General features: G+C 43.8%; 1 protein-coding gene across 18 annotated transcripts in view; it reads right to left on the reverse strand.

The window, feature by feature from the left end:
• AFF1 (ALF transcription elongation factor 1) overlaps positions 1 to 21,862 on the reverse strand; it is a 195,997-nt gene extending 174,135 nt beyond the window's left edge. For 17 of the 18 annotated variants that reach the window (XM_084973570.1, XM_084973567.1, XM_084973568.1 and 14 more), the window contains exons 1-2: positions 21,609 to 21,862; positions 9,686 to 9,759 (exon numbers count right to left, since the gene is read on the reverse strand). In XM_084973570.1, coding sequence (XP_084829696.1) covers positions 9,686 to 9,723 — 38 coding nt within the window. In that variant the 5' untranslated portion in view covers positions 9,724 to 9,759; positions 21,609 to 21,862. Of the gene's footprint in view, positions 1 to 9,665; positions 9,760 to 21,608 lie in introns of all 18 variants that reach the window. The other variant, XM_084973586.1, reaches the window with a different exon arrangement.
• Positions 21,863 to 23,336: the final 1,474 nt, after the last annotated feature.

Consider the following 23,336-nt stretch of genomic DNA (forward strand, 5'->3'; position numbering starts at 1 on the left):
TTTTTTAAGTGTGCAAAATACTGAGAAATGTTAAATCTGGGGAAAAGGGTATTTGAAAGTTAATGAAATAGTCTTTCTACTTCTGCTAACGTCTATGTCCCTGAGAAAAATTTTTCTTTTAAAGTGAAGAAAAGAGGAGTTCCTGTCATGGCTCAGTGGTTAATGAATCTGACTAGGAACGATGAGGTTGCACGTTGGATCCCTGGCCTCACTCAGTGGGTTAAGGATCCGGCGTTGCTGTGAGCTGTGGTGCAGGTCGAAGATGGGGCTCGGATCCCACGTTGCTATGGCTCTGGTGTAGGCTGGTGGCTATAGCTCCGATTAGAGCCCTAGCCTGGGAACCTCCATATGCCGCAGGAGCGGCCCTAGAAAAGGCAAAAAGACAAATAAATAAATAAATAAAAAATAAATAAATAAAGTGAAGAAAAGAAATAAAAAAGAGTTGGCAAGAACTATGATAACGTCTACACTAAAACTAGGTTATCATGCCCAATCAAGGTCAACAGTAACTTTTTTTTTTTTTTTTTTGCTTTTTAGGGCTGAACCCTGGGCATATGGAGGTTCCCAGGCTAGGGATCGAATCAGAGCTGCAGCTGCCAGCCTACATGACAGCCACAGCAACGCCAGATCTGGTCCACGTCTGCAACCTACCCCACAGCTCAGGGCAATGCCAGATCCTTAACCCACTGCATTAGGGCAGGGATCGAACCTGCAACCTCATGATCCCTAGTTGGATTTGTTTCTGCCGCGCCACAACAGTAACTCCCAACATTAACTCTTTACTGCCATTACAATGCACGAGGTTTCTTTCTTTCTTTCTGTCCCTCTGTCTGTCTCTCTTTCCCTCGTCCCTCCCTGATTCCTCCCTCCCTCTCCCCTTGGACTGTGTTTGTTTCCCTTAACAAGGCGTCTTGGATCACCTCTTGCTTTCAGTAGTTTTAATAAGACCTGTTCCCTTAACTATGTTTATTAACATCTTACCCATGTAAATACATACAGTCCAGCATCTACTGTTTCAAAATCATTTTAAAGCAACAAAAGGGGCGGCATTCTGCATTTCAGGCTGGGAAGAAGGCATCACCTGATGAAAGCATCAGAACTTGGTCAAAAGCAGAAATGAAACTGCAGAGTCCTTACATGTTAAATGTTATTTATTGTAGTGATTTAAAAATTTCCCACCAAAACAAACTAGCTGCCCCCGCATTCCCTAGAGTCTGATTTACACATTCGACTATTAATTTCTCCAGGCCTTTGCCTCCTCCAGTAAATGAGGCAGATTACTAATCTGACCACGTTACAGGGTTATCACTGAGGTACAGAAAACAAGGCTCAGATTCTAATTAATGTCCTCCAAGCGTCTGAAAAACAGAGAAAACAGGAACCGAAATTCTCTTCTTCTTAAACCTGTTCCTACAGATTCCAAAGGAGCTTTAACAGAAAAGGACTGTTATAACTGAAGCCCTCCAAAAAGTAAATGGTTCTTACCCCAGATCTGGACAGTACAAAACTAATGTTCCTACAAAGATGGGACAAACAATTCAACCCAGTGTCCATCTTAGCTACCACCATGGACCAGAGTATCACCCAAAATGATACAATGCTTGGACTAGTATCCGTTCTATAGAAGGCACTGAAGAAATACTAATTCATTCACCACCAGCGCACAGCATTAGTAGAGAGTTCAAGGCTGAAGGCAAAGAGAAAACTAAAAAATCTTACCCAAATGGATTTGAAACTGACCGCGGACACCCTGACTTGAGAACTTAAAACAGTCTTAGGATGACTTCTTTCTTTCTTTTTTTTAAGCTTTTTAGGGCCACCCCCAAGGCAGATGAAGGTTCCCAGGCTAGCAGTCAAATCAGAGCTGTGGCCACCGGCCTACACCACAGCCACAACAACATCAGATCCGAGCCATGTCTGTGACCTACACCACAGCTCACAGCAATACTGGATCCTTAACCCGCTGAGCGAGGCCAGGGATCGACCCTGCATCCTCATGGATACTAGTCAGATTTGTTTCCGCTGAGTCACGATGGGAACTCCCGTGGGGTGACTTTAAAAATAAATCTACCTTACAGGAAAGTAATTCCATTCTTAAACATCTACCCCAAGGAAAGGAAAACATATGAGCAACATTATTCATAATAGTCATAAAGTGTACACAACCCAAATGTCCATCAATTTAGTGAATAGTAAACAAAACACCGGTATATCCATACAACAGACTATTGCTTTTCAACAAAAAGGAATGAATAATTGATAACTGCTACAACGTGGACGAATCTGGAAAACTTTATGCTAAGTAAAGAAGTCACCAAAAAAAAAAACAAAAACAAAAACCAAAAAACACGTTAAATCATTTATATGAAATGTCCAGAGCAGGTAAAGATATTAAGTAGATTCATGGTTGACTGGGGTTGGGGGGGAACAGGCAGCTGGATCTGGGAGTGCAATTCTGACATTGGATTGCAGAGGCGATTGCATTATTTCAGTAAATTTACTAAAAACCATTCAATTGTACACTTAAAATGGAATATGTTATACCTCAATAAAGTGAGGGGTTTTTCCTTAAGACTATGCTTTTAACAAAAAAAAAAGTACAATCTACAGTACTTAAAGAACGAATGGCTGAGAAAAGGGGAGAGAAATCTAAAATAACACCATTTCAAATTCTACTATAAAGGAAAGTTATGAGAAACATTAAAAAAAAAAAAAAAGACTCTGCTCTTGTAGAAAAGAAAATACTCTGCAGCAGTGTTTTCTTGTAGTTTGTATGTGATTTGGGCCAATCCCATAGCAAACATTAAAAGTGAACTAGGAGTTCCGTCGTGGCGCAGTGGTTAACGAATCCGACTAGGAACCATGAGGTTGCGGGTTCGGTCCCTGCCCTTGCTCAGTGGGTTAAGGACCCGGTGTTGCCATGAGCTGTGGTGTAGGTTGCAGACGCGGCTCGGATCCTGCGTTGCTGTGGCTCTGGCGTAGGCTGGGGGCTGCAGCTCTGATTCGACCCCTAGCCTGGGAACCTCCATATGCCGTGGGAGCAGCCCAAAGAAATAGCAAAAAAGACCAAAAAAAAAAAAAGTGAACTAGATCACAGTAAGACCTGCAGATGTATCCACATGCCTGGCAAGCAAACAGTCCTACTGCTTTGGTTTTGGTTTTTAATTTTTCTATTATTTTTAATAGTTATTTCCCCAATATGATTTTTTTTTCTATTGTACAGCATGGGGACTCAGTTACACATACATGTACACACTCTATTTTTGCACATTATCCTGCTCCATCATAAGTGACTAGACAGAGTTCCCAGTGCTACACAGCAGGATCTCATTGCTCATCCATTCCAAAGGCAATCGTTTGTGTCTATGAACCCCAAGCTCCCCAACTACCCCACGCCCTCCCCCTCCCAGTAGTTTGTTTTTAAAGGTCCGTTTCCTCTATGAGTCTCCTTCCTATGAATGCAAATCCCTGGAGTAGCTCCCACAGGGATCGCTTCCATCCAAAGGGTCACCTCGAAACAAAAACAACTGTTCTCCTCGGAGGTAGAATTGAGGCAAATTCTGACTCCCCCGAAACCCAGCCCCTCTACCGTCATCGCCAGAGTGAGAGATTTCATAACTGACCGAGGATTTAGGATTTGCCAGGCCCTGTGATAAGCACTCTACATACATTATTCGCCTTATCCCCATTTTAGCGAGGCTTTAAAAGTTGAGCAATCTGGCCAAGCCACCGACACGTCAGAGGTCTAAACACAGGCTGCGAGGCCCCCGAGTCCCACGTGCAAGCTCCCTGTAACACACACGCAGTAACAGGACAACTGGATTTTACTGGTGACATTACTCAATACCTCTACAGTTTGGCCTTTTTTTTCCCCCTCCCCAAATCTAAGGGTCCATTTGGGAAATAACTAATTCTGGAAAAGATCTCCCCGGGTCTGGGATACGTCTGAAACCATACTCTCCTAAACGCATCAAACTGACTCATCTTAAACTCCGTATGACAATGACACATACTTCCCAGGAACCCCGGTCTAACATAAAGGGAAACAGTGCATCTGCAGGAGAAACAGTATTGCACTTGTAAATCAGGCCGATGACAACTTGCTTGGGAAAGACAGGAAATTTCACAATTCCAGGTGTGGATTATTTACAGCGCCCAGGCCCATCAGTATTTCAGGAAAACGTGCGGCCTACAGCCATTAATCTCTCCAGTTAGCATCTGGAAGTTAGGCCCCCAATCCACTCACACAAAGAACTCTGTCCGCAGAATAGGTGTTAATCAGCTTAACACCTTGTAGCTTCCTCCCTCAAGGAGGACGCTCCTCCATTGGGACAGTTAAACATCCTTGCAGACTCTCCTGGGAAGGAGGGCCACTCTGCAAAGCTCTAGGACTGCAGCACTGAGAGGCAGGGTTCACAGAATCCAATCATATGCCCATCTTCCCCCAAACTGAAAAGCACATCTCCTGCCGTGTACAGAATGGCAAGAAGGCGAACATGTTGGTGACAGCACAGAAAGGTAGGTTCTCTCTCTCAACAAGGAAAAGGGAAAGTCATTAACAACTCCAGGAAAAATAGAACCACCACCCCAAGATGAAGCCATGTAAACTGGGGCATGAATCTGAACCATGTACTCAGCTTAAGAGTTCATTTGGAGTTCCCGTTGTGGCTCCGTGGAAGCAAATCTGACTGGTATCCATGAGGATGTGGGTTCGATCCCTGACCTCGCTCAGTGGGTTAAGGACCCGGTGTTGCCTCAAGCTGTGCTGTAGGTCACGGACACGGCTCGGATCTGGTGTGGCTGTGGCGTAGGCCAGTGGCTGTCCCATTCGACCCCTAGGCCTGGGAACTTCCGCATGCAATAGGTGCAGCCCTTAAAAAAAAAAAAAAAAAAAAAAGAGTTCATTTTTTCCTGAACAATATAAGCCTTCTCTTTCAAGTGGTCCTTCGAATCACTTGTGGGTTGACTTCAAATCTGGGGAGGAGAAATGAAACCCTAAACACTATTTTGCTTCCTGATCAAAATAACATAAATAATGCTTATTGATTTTTCAGCTTTTATTATCAATTAGAAGACAAAGCCTGCAGGAGTAGAGATAATTATAAAATAAAATGCACTATCAATTTGGACAATTTAAAACTAAAAGAGCCAACAGTTGCAGGGAAAGAGGAGAAGCAAAAAAAAAAAAAAAAAAAAAAAAAGAATAAGGATAATGGTGTTCTCATATTAGACTATAGAAAGTTGATGGGAAAATTTTTTAAATTTAATACTGACCATATAATATATTGTACTAACCTAAATTCATTCTTACTATAAAGACATTTCAATGTTAAAGATATTGAAGCTCGTGAAATAAAAATAACGATCAAAACTGAATAGACAACATAAAAGAATTTATGATTTTATTTATTTATATATATATATATATATATATTTGTATTTTCTAGGGCTGCACCCGCGGCATATGGAGGTTTCCAGGCTAGGGGTCGAATCGGAACTGTAGCGGCTGGCCTACACCACAGCCACAGCAACGCCAGATCCCAGCCACGTCTGCAACCTACACCACAGCTCACGGCAACGCCGGATCCTTAACCCACTGAGCGAGGCCAGGGATCGAACCCACAACCTTATGGTTCCTAGTCAGATTCGTTAGCCACTGAGCCACGACAGGAACTCCAAGAATATATGATTATATTTAAATAAAATTCAAAAACAGGCAAAAGAAACGCATGGTGTTGGAGGTTAGAACACTGGCAGGCCTGGAGGGAGACACTAGCTGAAAGGGGACCACAGGGGCTTCTGGGGAGCTGGTATTGTTGCTTGATGGTTACACAAGTGTGTTCACTTTGAGAAAATGCACTGAACTGTACTAATAATGTCTGCCCCTTTTAGTTTGTTATACTCCAGTAACAATTTTTAGAAAAAAACAAAAAGGGAAGGAGAAATATAAGAAAATGAGGTGCAATAGTACCTAATACGGATAAATCTGGAAGCCAGAGATAAGCCTATTATTTAATAAAGAACTAAAATAAATATTATCTTCACATGATATTAATATTCTAATATTCTGTCCACCCTTATGACTTGTGATAGCCCTGAGCAAACTAAGGATTCACACTCAGACTTCTTTTTAGCTTGAGCAGTAAGAGCTGCCTACCCAACACACATCTGTTTTCTTTAAAATACGTGCTCGACTAGGACCAGTCTCACATGAATTTGATTTTTTTTTTTTTTTTTTGGTGGCCTACTAAGAGATTAAACTACCTTACCACCAAGACTAAATATTTAAACAAGTGAGCTACTGGCATGCAGCCATGCCCATGGCCTGCAGAATCTCCAGCTCCAGGGATCGAGCCCTTGCCACAGTAGTGACAATGTCAAACCCTTAACCTGCTGAGCCACCAGGGAACTGCCAAACAATTGGTATGCGTTAAAAACAAAAACGGGGGGTGGGAGGACAGATTGGGAGTTCCCTGGTGGTCTAGTGGGTTAAGGGTCCCGTAATGTCACTGCTATGTCATGAGTTCAATGCTTGGCCTGGGAACTTTTGTGTGCCCCAAGCACATCACCCTACCCCCCTAAAAAGGAGGTCCATTTAGGATTTCTCTCAGCTTATCACTTGCACTATGTATTAAAATTATTTATTTATTTTGCTTTCCAGGGCTGCACCTGTGCCATATGGAGGTTCCCAGGCATGGGAATCAGAGCTACAGCTGCCAGCCTATGCCAGAGCCACAGCAAGGCAAGATCTGAGCCGCACCTGCGACCTACACCACAGCTCACGGCAACTCCAGATCCTTAACCCACTGAGCAAAGCCAGGGATCAAACCACAACCTCACGGTTCCTAGTTAGATTCATTTCTGCTGTGCCACAGTGGGAATTCCTGGATATTAAAATTAAAAGGAACACATGAGGGAGGGAATAAGCTGAAGAGATAAATGTAACAAATAATAAAAACAGTTCTGTGATTGCTAGAATGTTAGTCGAAGGGACAGTTACATCCTAACTTAATGGTGACAATAGAAAACATATGTAAATACACTACACAATATCTTTTTAAACTTGCCACTGATGAGATATTGTTAACTATTATAACTGGTTCTTCAACCAGAAATGATCCTGAATGCAATGTCAATAACTAGAAATACTTTAAAAAATCATACCTCCAAAATATCTTAGAATTGAAATTTGAAATTCCTTTACACTCTTGAATTGCTCTTAGTCTGATATTTAGATTCATTTGCAGAAAGACCCAATTTTAATATTCTACAGAATTCAATTCTAATTGATTAGTTTAAATCAAAAGGCCAACAATAATTTTTCCAGAAAACGACAAATGACTTCAGAGTACACATGAAAATGTAATATGTAGCTGTAAAATAGCTATAAAAATTCTAAAAATGTGAAGTAATGACAAAGAATCTGCCTGGATATTAAGATCTATAAAAATATCCTGAAATAGTATAGCATCACTGCCAGAAGAGACAAGGGAACAAGAGTCCAACAACAGACACCAGAACATGATGGAATTTGGACATGGAACTCATCAGTAAAGACGGATGATTTAATAAATTATCTTGAAACAAGAGGCAAGACTTTTACTTTAAAAAAGGGGGGGGGTCCCTAGTATTTCCCAAACTCTTCATTTTCTTGTTAGTATGGAAATTTATAACTCACACTTCACACTAAAATTAATTACAGATGGATCAATATAGTAAAAAGTCAAGGATCTAAAATGGGCTGCAAATTAAGAAGGTAAAGCAGCTGAGTGTCTAAATCCAGCTGTGTGAGAATTGCAGTGAACTAGAAAAGCATCCGTGCTTTCTCATTTCTTAACTTTTTCTTCTTTCTTTCTTTCCATCAAGTCTCTCTGGGGCAAGCTGACAAAGCAGGAGGCAATAAGGTGGGAGCCTGGAACTCTGGTTAGGACAGCAACATCTTGGCACACCATTTGGAAAGTTTTGAATTAGAAAGCTAATGCCAAAAAAAAAAAAAAAAAAAAAGAGGAGTTCCCGTCGTGGCTCAGTGGAAATGAATCTGACTAGCATCCATGAGGACGCAGGTTCAATTCCTGGCCTCGCTCGGTGGGTTAAGGATCCAGTGTTACTGTGAGCTGTGGTGTATGTTGCAGACGTGGCTCAGATCCCGAGTTGCTGTGGCTGTGGCATAGGCTGGTGGCTATAGCTCTGATTCAACCCCTAGCCTGGGAACCTTCATATGCCGTGGGGGCAATCCTAAAAAAAAAGAAAGAGAAAGAAAAGAAAAACAAAAGCTCATGCCTTCTCCTGAAGAGTGGTAGCTATTCAATTCCATCTGAGTGTTGCTACACGGCAATGCAAAGCCAATGCTGTTAAATCTCAAAATTTTCGAGACGATGGCAGTCTAGATTGTTATGTACAAATCATTGGCAGATCTTTTTAGAACACTGTGAGAGGCCAGACAAAACCCATCTGTTGACCAGATCTGTCCCACAGGCCACCAGCTCACAAGTTCTCATTTAAATGCAAAAAATGAAACCTTTCAAGTGCCAGCAGAGAACACATGACATTATTTTCTCAGTCCTAGTGTAGGAAAGACCTTTCTACGCACGATCAAAACCAGAATCCATAAAAGAAAAGACATTTAACTGCATAAAAATTTAAAACTTATGTGTAACTGCACATTATGAACAAGCCTTTAAAAAAAAAAAATACTGATGATAACAGTTTCCCCTCTGGCTCTAGTAGAACGTGGATTGTTGCAGCCTGGGTCACATGACTTCCTCTGTGGGGAGGAGAGTGTACCAAGTTTAACAGCAGTACCACCAGGACCGCTTGGAATATAGGAAGAGTTTCCTACATGAACCAGAAAGGAGGAAGAAGTAGGAAAGCCTCAGGATGCTCCGGAACTATGGTCACATCACTTAGTGCTCATTTACCATTCGAGTCTCACACTTCACATGCACTTGAATATCTAATAGCATAAATGAAAACTGATCAGTGACATTAAGAATTCCTTCTGGATACTAGGATAAGTTCGTCTCTTGCTCTCACGCTCTCTCTCTCTCTCTCTCTTTTTTTTTTTTTTTTTTTTTTTGGCTTTGCCCACAGCATGAGGAAAAGCCCTTGGCCAAGGATCGAACCCATGCTACAAGAGTTATATCACCAGATCCTTAATCGATTCATTGAGCCACAAGAGAACTCCAAGAATAAGTTAGTCTTCATAATTGCTTCAGAATGTAAATATGCTCCCCTCAATCAACCCTGACTGGGTGCTCCATGCAAGAAGGCAATTAACTAAATGTTCAGAGTTGGAGTTATATATGCAAAATATAACTGACAGACCTCCCTCCTTCAAGGCTCTCAGGATAAGGCGGATTTCATCATATTTGTTTTAGCACAAGCTGAACAGATGCACATTTCCCCAAATCAGTGTGATACAGAGCAGCACCTTGAACACAGAATTAGGATGCTGCCCTAATACAACACCCACATGTTAAAGAAATGAGTTAAGAGACCCAGAGAGCAGTAGATTTCAAGAAAATAGGTAGCAGGTCTAATAGGTTTGGTTTCATGTAGGGAAAACTGAAATCCTCCTGCACCAGAGTTCATAAGTCACAAAAATAAAAAGGACTAAACTTATTCTTTGAAAAAATGGATGATAAAATTAAATATCCTATCTGCACATCAGGGAGTTCATGGTTACCTGTTGCCACTGCTGTTGACTCTTTCGGTAAATGCCATCGCTGCCCGTCAGTGGAAAGTGACAAGTCTATTCATCTGAAAGAGAAACAGCAGCCTGTGAATATTAGCCCATAAGTACACGCAAAGGTACACCTGACCTGTGAAATCTTACTGGACACAGAATTCAAAGCTCTCCTTTGAATAAGAGAAGGGTTCCTCACCACCTCTCCAGTTGCCTGAACAAAGCAGCTGGCACATATCAAAGGCCAAATGCACTTTTAAGGCTGCTCCTCAAAGCAATTGCAGCAAGGAAAAAAATGTGCACACATTTATCATGAGGAGGAAGAAAGGAAATAACCTTTCCCCAATGTCTATGCCAAGCATTGTGTTAAGCCTTTTTAAAAATGACATTTCATGTACACATTACAATACGCTGGCAAGGTACATACGAATACCCCACATATGAAATAGCTCATTTTATGTATAAGAAAACTAAAACTCCATTTTAAGTAATCTGCCTAAGGTAACAGGTTGTGTCAACAACCTCACTAGAATCAAAAGGAAAAAAAGAGGATGGACAAGAATAAAAAATTAACAGCTGATCTTCATGTAAGAATTCAACACTTAAAAAGTGGGCCCAGTAAGAGCCAATTTGAGATTTTACTCCCATTCATAAAAGGTACTTAGTCCCCAAAGCAATTCTGGAGCATTTTCTCAAAACAGTACTGGTTAAAAAAGAAAAAAAAAAAGTTGTTATCCAACCTGGGCAGATGGCCTTGGTGCTATCTCCTGTATCTCTAGAAACAACCTCTCTGGCTGTGGTGAACACGACCCACAGCTGTTTCCTTTTCCCTTTCTTGTATGTATTTGTAAATTTACTGCTCTTATCCTAACTTGCTTTAAATAGTTTCTATTTTTTCAAACATCCTTAAGGCAGAGGGTATGTTACTAAATTATCTTGGTACAGATTTAAGAACTATTTGATACAAAGGGAAACATGATATAAACTTTGTAACAATTTTAGCTTGCCTGCTACATTCAAGAGGCTCACTGTTATACTTGATGCCTAAGGCTAAAGAAACACTGAATAGTCCTTCAGCTCTACCAGGACTCCTGATAACGTCCGCCTCCATGCAATTAAAATTGCTAACTTGCTGTCTACAATGTATCCTAGTAAGTACCATTTGTCATTCTATCTCCGCCTAGGAAAGAAGGCAGCATAGATGCTGCAAGTACTCTAATTAAATGCAAACCCAGTAGAGTTCTAAAATGTTCAAGATCAAACTGGTTTGGGAGTAGGATGCTCCTCCAATTGGCTATAGCGTCTGAGGCAAGTTTCCTAAATTCTCCCACTCAAATCCCAATCATCTCCCTCCCTTCCCTACTTACTCCCACTTTCCCTTTCTCCAGCACACTTTTGTCTCCTTCCTCTCTTTCTTTTCCCCCCTCCTTCTATGCACCCCCCCTTCTTTCTAGACATGCAGGGTTGGCATACAACAAATTATCAATTAAATAGGAGGCATTCATTTTGGCATTAATCTTCCAAACAATACAGGGCTTAAGGGTCCATGGTGGCAGTCCCCAAAAGAGCCCTCCCGGTGAAGATGCCACCCTTGCTTGCAGCCCAACAGAACCCACCCCAGGGCTGACTGGTGGAGAATGAGAGGACAGCGAGGGAGGAAGCAGGTTGGGCTGTTGCAGGAGGCCAACCTGAGAGAGTGGTCCTGAGTTCAGGTGTTCATTCATTTACTCACGGAGCCAACCAATACTTCCCGAGGATCTACTCTAAGAATCAGACTGAAGGAAAGAGGTGCCAGCCATTGCTGAGTTTACAAGCTATAGAAGGTAAACAAGGATGAAACATGATATATAGATATTAGGCTTTAAAAAGTGCTACAGAGAAAAGCAGCCAGAGGGGAAGGGAGGTCAAGTGTTGCAATTTCACACAGAGTGGTCAGAGAAGGAAACATTTGAGCAAAGGCTTAAAGGAAGTCAGGAGCAAACCTCACAGCAGAGCTGTAGCGAAAGATGGGCCAGCACTCTGGGTGACCATGTGTCAATGTTCTAGTTGGTCAAGTGTAACAAATGTACCACTTTAGAGGACTGGTAATGGGGGAAATGGGGGGGGGGTGCAGGGATGGGGAGGTCTATGGGAAATATCCGCATCCTTGACTCCATTTTGCTGTGAACTGCTCTTAAAAATCACTTACTTAATTAATTAATAAAGCCTATTTAAAAAAAAAAAAAAAAAGTGCTAGACTGAAGGAGTCCGCCAGATCCCTGGGTCTCACTGCTGGCTTTTTGGGTGGGTGAGTGAAGTACGAAATGAAAGAGACATATTTGCTGAGAGTTCTGGCCCCTGGGCAGAGCTGGGGGCTTATGTGTGCAACTCAAATTTATGACTTTTGCAGGGAGATTGGATCCTTCCTTTCCACAGAGGCAAGGGCGAGGAGGCTGCATCTCCAGATTATTGACGCCTTTATGTCCCACGGGAGAGACCAAACTCAGCCTACAAAAGTCGGCTTAGGTGCTGCTGGGTTGCAGAGTGTGCACAGCTGTATGAAGGAGCCACACAACCCAGACAGAAGAAGGTTAGTGAGGTTAGAATGTGAGCCTGCTGTAGTCAGGAAGTTATTACCCAAAACCATTGCTAAGAAATGCAATTCGTATGTTTGAGTTAATATCTCCTTCAAAGACTCTTTCTTAACAACTGTCCTATTTGTACAAAGAGGTTTGTGTAACAAGGTTCTTTATAATGGCAAGAAAACTGCTAACAACCTAATACCATCACAGAAATGACAGATAAATCAGGATACATCATAATAAGTTGCAATGTAACATCAAAAAGAATAGGTTTAGGTGTTTCCGTTGTGGCTCAGCGGTTGATGAACTCGACTATGATCCATGAGGGCAGGGGTTCAATCCCTGGCCTCACTCAGTGGGTTAAGGAGCCGGTGTTGCTGTGGCTGTGGTGTAGACGGGCAGCTACAGCTCTGATTCAACCCCTAGCCTGGGAACCTCCATATGCTGCAGATGTGGCCCTTAAAAAACAACAAATAATGCTTTCTTTTAATATTTACACATAACACATACCCTGTAACTAACACACACACAACCCAAATGTTGCTAGTGGCTTCTCTGGACAGGGGTACTTACTTTCATCTTTCACTCTGTATGCTATGAACCCTTTATTACCTGTGTAATATTTTTCTCTAATACTTTTTCTCTAACTATGAGGGTCGGGCGACCAGATGTACTGGCGCGTAAATGCTGAAATCAGAAGATTCTCCTCAAATTTTCATATATTTTTATATTACTTTCCCCTGATTATAAAAATACCAGAACAATGAATAGGGAGAAGGCAGTTTAAAATCCTCCCACGAGGGCGGGGGCAGGGAAGCGTCTGATTTGGCTCCATTTAAAAACAAAAGCAAAACAGAGCAGTGCTGTACAACAAAAAGAGATTACGTTCCAGCAAGACAGGTGATCACTGTGGGCAAGCGAAGCCCTACCAGCCTCAGTGCTCCCATCTGTAAGATGGGAAACAGACTATTTGTAAACTAAGTGTTGCAGAGAAGAGCGCTTTATAAAACCAAGCAAAAATGCCCAGCACACTGACACATCACAGGCATTCAATACGCAGCAGTTCTTCTTACTGAAGTCAGGAATGTCTATCTTACATTTTCTGTGAGTGAAACAGACTGTATTTCACGGATGCACCCTGCCAGATTTAAGTGACCCTTCTCCAGTCCTGCCAGCTTCTTGCAATGCAAATTTATTCTGAAATGGAAATGTCATGTACATCTAACTACTTTTCTCCCCAAAATAGCAGGTAAAACATTTCAAGTAAAATTTTTTTAAGTTTTATAGACACATCATATACACATACAATTACAAGGACATAAAAAGAGGGAGAAGGAATACAAAAAAAAAAAAAAAAGATTCAGGATAGTATCAAACATTCTATTCTAGGTCATTAAGTTCTTCCAAACTTAGTACATTCTGGGGAAACTGCTCTCCCAGGGGTCATTGTGACTTGCTAGTTAAAAGGCCTGCTTTGCATCAGCTATAATAGAAAAATAAAATCTTAAAAAAATAACAAAAACAAAAGGCCTGCTTTGCAACCTACCAACCCTGTGACCTCAAGAAAAGCCTCACTGTTCTTCCCCAAGGTTTTAGCCTTCTCATCAGTACCATGCAGCTTCGTGGGACTGTTGTAGGGTTAAATAGGTGTAATATTTTTAGCACAATGCTTACCTCATGGTAAGCACTCAATAAATGGTTGCAGTAGTTGGTCCAGTTATTGTTCTGTCAATCAAACCACACACTTTGGACAATCCATACACTGGAGAAGGTTGTGGGGTTTTTGTTTGTTTGTTTGTTTTTGTCTTTTTGCCATTTCTTGGGCCGATCCCTCGGCATACGGAGGTTCCCAGGCTAGGGGTCCAATCAGAGCCGTAGCCACCGGCCTACACCAGAGCCACAGCAATGAGGGATCCAAGCCGTGTCTGCGACCTACACCACAGCTGACGGCAACGCTGGATCCTTAACCCACGGAGCAAGGCCAGGGATCGAACCCACAACCTCATGGTTCCTAGTCAGATTCGTTAACCACTGAGCCACGACGAGGAACTCCTGGAGAAGCTTTTTGATGGGACAAACAGTGCTAAGCAAGTCTCAAAGCCCCATGACCATGACCCAGTTTCCAAAGGAGAATAGGAGAAAAATAACTGTCCAGAGGCTAGAGGATGCCTGGCCTGGTCAGTAGTCCCTGCTCAGATCCACTTCCCCTTTCCCACACATACCCTCCAGGAATAACCGTCTCCTGGTAACTGGCCATGTGTCAGGGGTGAGTCATGGGTCATACACTGTTTTCATCTGAATTCTCCAGAACTCGATCCGAAGCAGCTCATGATCTCCCAGGGCCCCAAGCTGACCTGATCGCCCACAATTCCTTTAGCTCACCAGCGCTCTGTGATGCCCACACGTTTCGAAATCCACGATGGAACACATGATTTCCCCAACTGTCTCTTCACCACTTTAAATCCTTGTTCTGGGGGCTCTGGGGCTGCCCCTCAAGTCAAGGACACAAAATCCACATCATTCCGGTCTCAGCTCAAACACTACATTCTCAAAGAGGCCTCTCCTGAGCTCACTGGAGCTAATGTAACACAATGCTGTGCCCTGCAGCCAAGCCCCGCCCGATTCCATGGTACTCTATGTGGGTCCAGAATGTGTGTAGCTACAAGTAACAACTGCTCAGCTAACAGAGGTTTCCAGGAGTTCCCACTGTGGCTCAGTGAGTTCAGGACACTGAACTCTGTGAGAATGCAGGTTCTATCCCTGGCCTCACTCAGTGGGTTAAGGATCCAGTATTGCCACAGCTGCAGTGTAGGTTGCAGACGTGGCTCAGATCTGGTGTTGCCATGGCTGTGGCAGAAGCCACAGCCACAGCTGCAATATGACCCCCAGCCCAGGACTTCCAGGTGCCGCAGGTGCAGCTTTAAAGAAAAAGAGAAAAGAAAATAGAGGCTTCCATTTCTCCTAAAGCAAGTCTAGAGGAGGGTGACTATTGTTATAATTTTAGCTGTTCCATGAGGCCACCGGGAACTCTGGCTCTTTCCGCTCTGCCAGATTTAGCGTGCTGTCTTCATGCTTGTCATCTCATGGTACAAAAAGGTTGCTGCCATAACCAGACATCTTTTCAACATGCAAGGCAGGTAGAAGAGGAGAGGGGGAAGGTGTGGCTATGTCAGCCACGGCTGTCTCCTTTTGTCAGGAACGGAAAAGCCTTCCCCAAACCTTTGCTATCCGAAAGCCAGAACTAGGTCACCTGGCCTCCTCCAGCTGCAGGGGAAGCAGGTAAATCAGGACACAAATTGTCATCACTGGCTGAGAACAAACACAATCTATCACCTAAGGCTGGGCACAATGCAGTCCCCTCCACATTCACGGTCCTCTTAGCAACAACAACAAAAAAAATGGGACTGAGCACTAGGAGGAAAACAGTGTCAACCACACATATTTTTTTCACAGCTCTTTTCCACTGTCTGCAACAATGTATGCTACATAAGTAAAAAAGCAGGTGTTCAGAGCTTACTTCTCAACAGAATGCAAACTCCCTGTTTCTATACGCACATACACACCCAGAGTGTGTATTTTTAAATAACTGTCAACTTTCTCGCAATAGGCTGGTATGATAGGTATTGGAATGTGGTAAGACCTAGGTTATGCTATAGGACCACATGAACCCCCCACCTTTCAGTGGTTTAACAGAAAAACTTTTCCTGCTTATTCTTTATGCCCATTGCATATGGGGCGGGGCAGGCAAGTGCTGGCAAGGAGGCGGCAGGGAGCTGTTCTCCACCTTGAGAAACCTAAGCTGGAAAAAAGCCAAGTTAGAAGCTCCACTATCTGAAAATGCGGCTGCGGTGTTTAGTCCAGAAGTGAGGTGGATGGTCTCCTAAGAGCCACTTCAATACTTCCGTCCAGAAGTCCACATCACTCCCATAGACAACCCACTGGACAGGAGGAGGCACGTGACTCTACAACCTAAGGGGGTGCTTTTATGTTCTGCTCAAGTACTTGCCAAATCTTATTACCTTTTATCTCCCCAACGAACCAATAAGGGAGATACTACAGTATGGTTAGTTAACCCCATGCTGCAAGGGCAAGGAAAAGTGTTGGGAGCCAACTCTCCATGTTATACAAGCAGAGACATCACCTGTCTTTGTACCAGGCAATCGTTAAGGATGCTTGTGCGGAGAACAACACTGGAAAATACGTCTCCTTCTAGAGCAAAGGGCAGTATGTTTACTAGCCAGGATAATGGAGCAAAGCGCCCTTGATAAAAGATTAGGATCCCTGGCCAGTCCCTACCCAGGGCAGCATGCTCTCTGGGGGTGTAAATAAAACTTGCTGTATATACCCCCCCCCCACAGATTAGGATTCCCTAAACTCTGGTCTTCTCTCCTTAATACACCTGTATTTGCAGGTATCATCTGCCTCTCTCCATATCTCCCTCTGGAAACTGAGGCTTAGGGAAGAAAATGTTGCTACTCTGGCTACAGCTATTATTATGAGTAATAAAGCCATTCCCAAGAGTCCAGGAAACTGTGGCAGGTTAGCTTGTTAGCTTGAAAGTAGGGTAAAATCTCAGAGTCTTCACAGTTCTTGACAAGAAGTTAAGTAACTTGCCTAAGGTCTGACAGCTAGTAGGTGGCATATCCAAGATTCAAGCCCAAGCTGTCGGGCTTAGAAATCATGCTTTTAAATTCTCTGCTATACTGCACTAGTCCCTCAAGTGTCATTCCAGAACTAGCAGCATCAACATCACCTGCAAACAGGCTACAAGTGCCAGTTCTCGGGCTTTATCCCAGACCTACTGATCAGAAACTTGGCTGGTGGAGGGGGGGGGGTATGGTGGCTGAGGGAGAGACACATCCAGGTCTTAAAAGCCTTCCAGGAGAGGTTGATATTCTACTGCATGTATTCTGCATATATTCACTGTATCTATAAGACCGAAGGACATGGTATGAGCATATCCTGATTTACACAGGGATACGAACTGACCTTTCATAACTTAGTAGATTTGAAGCGTGAAGAGAGATGGTTCCTGAGCCCTTGCATCTAATTTTTAGGAATATGAAGATCTTTCTCGGGTGCAAATACATACAAGTTTGTTTAATAGGCGTGCATATTTTCCTTTAGAGTCACAAATATAGGTAGGTCCAGAATGCCAAATGAAAATACCTGCTTTTTTATTCCCATAATGATTAGAAAGAATTACTTAGCCAAGGAGAAACACTATTTATATTTGAAAGTCAAGCTGTAATTCTTGAAAAACAGGAAACCACATATCAACACAGCCAACCAGTGTACCATAGTCGAAAGGGCACCAGGCTTTGAGTCACAGAGTCAAGTCATTTTACTTCTTCAACTCAATTTCCTGATTTTAAAATGGAAAATGAACTCCAACTTCAGAGTTGCAACTAGGCTTAAATGACATGTCACGTGAAAGCCATTGGTAAAAAGCTTTTGGGCTACACAGATGCAAACCCCAACTGTATGGGCTCTTTCTCTGCCTTGATCTGGTGTTATCCGTTTCTCCAATGCTTAGAGTACTGTCTGGTGCACGCAAGATGCTCCATATTTATGAGGTATTAGGGATAAATATGGGACATTAGACTAATGATGTAATTGATTCCTCTGGGCTCCACTTGTCACAATAATCTCAGTCTTTTAATTGGAAAAAGTCACTCTAACAAGAAATCCTTAGTCATGTTTTAAATGGGCCAGATAATTTAAGAAAATCAGCTGATTTTCTTCCCCTGGAGAACACTACTGAAGGAGTTCTGTCCTGAGGCATAAGACAGAAACTCCTATTAGCAACTCTCATGGCCTTAGGTCTAAAATAATGTCTTGTGCTCTTATAAACAGCCAGGAATAAAGGATGTGTGCCTATAAAGAACTAAATATTTCACATTTACTATTACACTGTAGCAGAATTTTAATAAATACATTATTGGGCTTATGTAATCTATTTCAATAAAATCTAAGATTCAATTCAGCAAATACTAAATAAGCTATTACTGTGTATTAAAAAAGAGCAACTGCTGGAAAACCACTGTCAACTAAGTATCACTTGGGAACAGACATCATTGTTGAATTTTTTTATTTGAAAAAATCTATTTACAAAACTTTCTATATTTATGGCAAATGCAGTTCCTTAATTTGTACTCTCCCCAACATACTTTCTCAATCTCCTGAAAAATTAGTTAACGAACTAGTCTTGAAATAGGGGAACTTTGGGCTCTTAGCTTCAACAGACATATCTGAGATAGCAAATGGATTCAAGCTGAAGGAAAGCTTTCAGTGAAGGGATTCAAGAGTAAGAAGCATACACCTGCATCCTAGCATAAGGTATGCCAGGTTGCCATACCTCAAGGGACATCTGCAGGGTGTACTGTCCCCTGTGTCTTATAATAATCCAGATGTTTGTATATAAATAGATTCTATCTTTTAACAAGTGAAAGCATAAGTCTATCTCAAGATTTGGAATTTTAATGGTCAACTGACTTTATAAAGGATTATGCAAATGTGTTTGATGAAAGAGCACGAATCACAGAGTTAAGCATGAAACTCCTTTCATTTGCTTCTTTAAAAATATGGAAAACAGGGAGTTCCCACTGTGGCACAGTGGGTTAAGAACCTGTCTGCAGTGGCTTGGGTCGCTGCGGGGGCACCAGTTTAATCCCTGACCCTGTGCGGTGGGTTATGGATGCGGTGTTGCCACACCTGCGGAGTAGGTCACAGCTGTGGCTCAAATTCAATCCTGGCCCAGGAACTTCCATATGCCATTGGGTCTGGCCATATTGAAAGAAAGAAAGAAAACAAGTTTGTCTTTCCTAAGCTTCTTTTTTTAAACCCATCTTTTCAACTCCCAATGTAATATAACTTTAACTAAACAATCACATGACTACAGTGATTTGTAGAGGTTCCTAATAAAGATGCGGCTCATACATATGCATCTTAATTGAAGAGAATTCTTCAAATGTAATCCAAAACCAAATTAAGCAATTATCTTAGTCAATAAAAAAGTAACTTTTAGCTCCACCAACTCCTTGCAAAATTCAGAAACCAGTAGGAAACAGAAGAGGAAGCCAATTTTGATGTCGTCTAACTATCTTATAACCCCACAGTGAAACAGTGACTTCTGGTGGCAAAAACCGCATGTGGATTCTGCATCTTGCAAGAGAGAGCAATGCTGAAAACCACCTGGGCTTTAACTCTTGCCATAAATTTTCAGTCTCTTGATGGTTTCTGTATTGTAAATTAACACTTTGGAGTCTTCAAAATTGCATTTTTACAAAGTTGAAGAGTTAAGCAAATGCCAAATAAACAACAGAAATTCAATTGCTACAGTGAATGAATAAGACATATGAACTCTCTTATGCAAGAGTTCATTTTCTCCCTGCAAATGGAAAGCAAAGAATTCACCATAACACACCTCCAGCTCCACATCCCAGCCTCATCATCCCTGTAAATTCCATTTAGAAAAAGGGGGGGGGGTGTCCTCAATATCTAAACTTTTTTTTTTTTTAAGATTTATGTCCCACTCTTCAATACCTCTTTGTTTTAAAGTGACCAAATCTGTCCCAAATCCTTTCTTTGGTTCCTCCTCTCCTAAATTAGCTGAATTCAAATGAAGCTTCCCAGTTTTAAATACTAGTTATCCTCTGCCTCCTCTCCCCACTCCTTGCATTCGCCTGGGACATAATCCCTTCCTTCTCTCCATTCCTCTTCTGCATACTTATCTTCAAATTCTACTTTCTGACACTGGTTAAGAGACACCACCTTCAAATGAAAGCAGGCGAACGACCCAGAATTTTCAACTCTCCTGTGAATTTATTTCCAGAACATCCACTCAAGGAACCCTTTCCACTAAAGATGAAAGGCGAGCTAAGGAAATACATTAGACAGAGGAAGTAAACATTGAAACAGGGCCATGCCTAGGTATTCTTAAGCCTCCGAGCAGAATTAGACTCCTGAGTCCAAAGGTCTCCCCCCCCCCCCCTCTGGCTTTTCTGAGACTTCTACCTCCACCGGGAGTCTGACACCACGTAGGTCAGGCAGAGGTGTCTCAGCACCGCCCCTACCTTCTACCACCTCTGCATGACCTTGCTCTAAAATAATCTTGCACAAGCAACACCCCCCCCGAACAAATTCTCAGGCCAGGTCCTTGCCCAAGGTTTCTGTGGCTCAGTTCCTGAGCCCTTTTACCTTGCACCCGTTTCAAGGAACACTGGGTCTTCGCCTTCACGTATGGCTTCGCCTTTAAAGTTTCAAATCTGGTCGCGTTTCTCGACGGTATGTCATCCCCCATGCCCACCCGCGCCTCCAACGTGCACCAACAGGGTTAAAATGACCGCACCCCATCCTTAAAAAAACAAAACTTCGTCTGCAAGGCCTTCCCCACCCCCACTCCACCCCCCAACAGAGAAGGGCTCCCGGAAGATTAGGACACATCTCCACTTCCAAAGCCAAGGGTCTTCCAGGGACAATTTGCATAACAATGTGGGGGCCGTGTAAGGAAACTGCTACAAGACTAACCTAGGAGGAAAGTATCAAGACCCCGGAAGGTCCCTCGCAGCTTCATTAACCTAACTACCAACACGTTAAAGTACGCTTCCTATAACTCGCTTCCCCCACGTAATTCGCCGACCCCGGCGCTCGCAAAGTCCGAGGGCTCGTGTGCCGCAGGCAGTGAGAGGATCAGACACCAAGAACAAACGATCCTCAAGGGAAATTAACCAGATCCATGTTCTGCAGACGCCGTTTCCCTCTGCGCCAGGAGCAAGTCTCAGAAGGTGTCTCCAACTTTTGCCCTCCGTTTCCGGAGGCTGCGGACCACCAGACACACCTCCATCCCAACCACCATTTGAAGGGACTGGCACCACTAATCTCTCTCTACTAGACGCAGGGGGGAGGGGTAACGGGGGGGGGCGGAATGGAGGAGAGAAAAGCCCTGCTTTTACCTCCCAGAGAAACTTCTGGGACTCTTCCATTATGCAACCCGGGGACCAGGTTACAACAACCGAACATCTTTCCTCAAGACTCGGGGCGCACAGGCAGATGGTTGATTTTGGGGAGTGGGAGAGGGGGAGGAGGATAGGTCTCTGCCTGTGTTTCCCTCCCCAGTTTTTCTAGATGCTACCTGCTGGAGATTTCTAAGTAAGGGTGGTGCGAGCTCTGCGTCTCCTTCGCCCGTTCTCCCCGAAGGTTCCCACCGGAAAAGTGGGAACGCCAGCGACTTGAGTCAGCGTGCTGGGAAGCCGGCAGCGAGGAGGAAGAGAGCTTGGGCTTCCCAGAAGTCAGAGGCCGCGGCGTTCGGGCCAGGATGACCCACCCCCTCCCCAGCCCGGGGGGCGCAGGGTTCTGCTTACCTTCTAGACCCTTAGTCCTGCAGTCTCGGGTCGTGCGCCCTCGCCGCCCTCGCCCGCCCCGGACCTGATGTGGTCGGGAAGGGGCGCTGGTGCGGAGAGCGCCGGGGAGTGTGTGCTCCCGAAGCTGAGCGGCGGCTCGCGCCGGACCCCACTCCCAGCCGCGGAGGCGAGAACGCAGCTGTGCCAGCGACGCGCGCAGGCGGAGGCCGAGTGCGCAGGAGCCGCGCGCCCGTCCGCTAGCTGGCAGGCAAGCCGGGCTTGCGGGCGGCCCAGGAACGCCGGGGAGGCGAGGCCACGCCCTCCCGTGGAGGCCACGCCCCCAGCGCGCCTCCGCTCCGCCCGGGCCACGCCCTCCAGCTGGCACCGCCCAGACGGAAAGGAGCGGCGCGGCCCTCCCCGGGAGACCAGTGGGAGGTGGAGGGCGAGCCGTCTCTCCGGGTGGAATACCGCAGGGACCGCTCCGGCGGCCTGGGTGACCCTGTCCCGGGCTGGTTTGGGGCGCAAGAACCCTTTCGATTTACAGCGAGATTAAGCTTCGGGTCAAGTTGTGACTAAAAGTGTCAAGGAGTCTTTTTGCAGTCTCCTATGCAATTGAAACAGATTCTGCGTCCTTTAAAGGCGATGATAGCCAACATCTGGAGAGGGTTTTACGGTTTATAAAGGGCTTTTCACTCACACACAGGCCTGTCTCATCTTCACAACAACCTAATAAAACAGACATATTATTGCTGCCCTTTCCCAAATACTGAAACCGAAGAGCCGAAAATAAGTATTGTGCCCAGTGTCACAAGCTTCAAAGTGGCACGGGAAACCGGTCTCCTGCATCCAGCCTTTCGGTGGTTGTTCTCCAGCAGCCCAACCCCAGAAAATTCCAGTGGGTACTGGGGCTTTGGCAAACAGATCCAAACGAAGGGAAAGCTCATGTCTGGTTAAGTTGCTACCGGATCCCTTTTGTGAACACACCAAGGAAAGAACACATGCTGAGTTCTCTGCGTCATCGCACCTTCCTGCCTGAAGGAGAGGCGGAAAGATTACATCAAATGGCCCTGACAGGCTTTTCCCCAGTATCTTAATAGTTTTAAATGGGTGAAATAATTTGGATGAAAGAAATCACCTTACTCAAACGTAACATGATGTAAATGCAAATTAGTACCGTGTATGAAAATAACCCCCTTCGGATAAGGAACAAGGGCCTACTACATAGCTCAGGGAACTATATTCAATATCCTGAGATAAACCATAGGGAAAAGAATATGACAAAAGAATGTGTATACATATAACTGAATCGCTTTGCTGCACAACAGAAATTAACACACGGTAAATCAACTCTACTTCCATTTAAAAATTAAAAAAAACTCAGTGACAATAAATCCCCTAAGACAGACTACGAAAAAGAATTCCCTTTCATAGCCTCTCTCTTCTCCATTTCTCTTTCTTTCTTTTCTTTTTTGTGATTGTTGCTGTTGCTTTTCCCCCTCATCACGCCTTCACTGTCTGCTTGCACAGGGTTTGAAAACTAAGTGACAGATATTTGCTTTTCCAAACTAAACTTGGCTGCTTGATAATTTCCCATGGATTGTTTTCCAAAATATAACTTTTCTCCCTACTCCCTATGCCCCCATGATGATACTGATTGGATTGACCTTAACAGCGAAAATAATCTATGCGCCCCTGGTGAGGCTTGGTGTGCCTCTGGATGAGAGCTAAGGAGGTCTTTTCCGGGCTGGG

Source organism: Sus scrofa, chromosome 8, assembly GCF_054392235.1.
Source record: "Sus scrofa isolate SSC_HxYL_T2T_F1_AM1 chromosome 8, Sscrofa_HxYL_maternal_Yorkshire_Landrace_v2.0, whole genome shotgun sequence".
Classification (NCBI taxonomy): Eukaryota; Metazoa; Chordata; class Mammalia; order Artiodactyla; family Suidae; genus Sus; species Sus scrofa.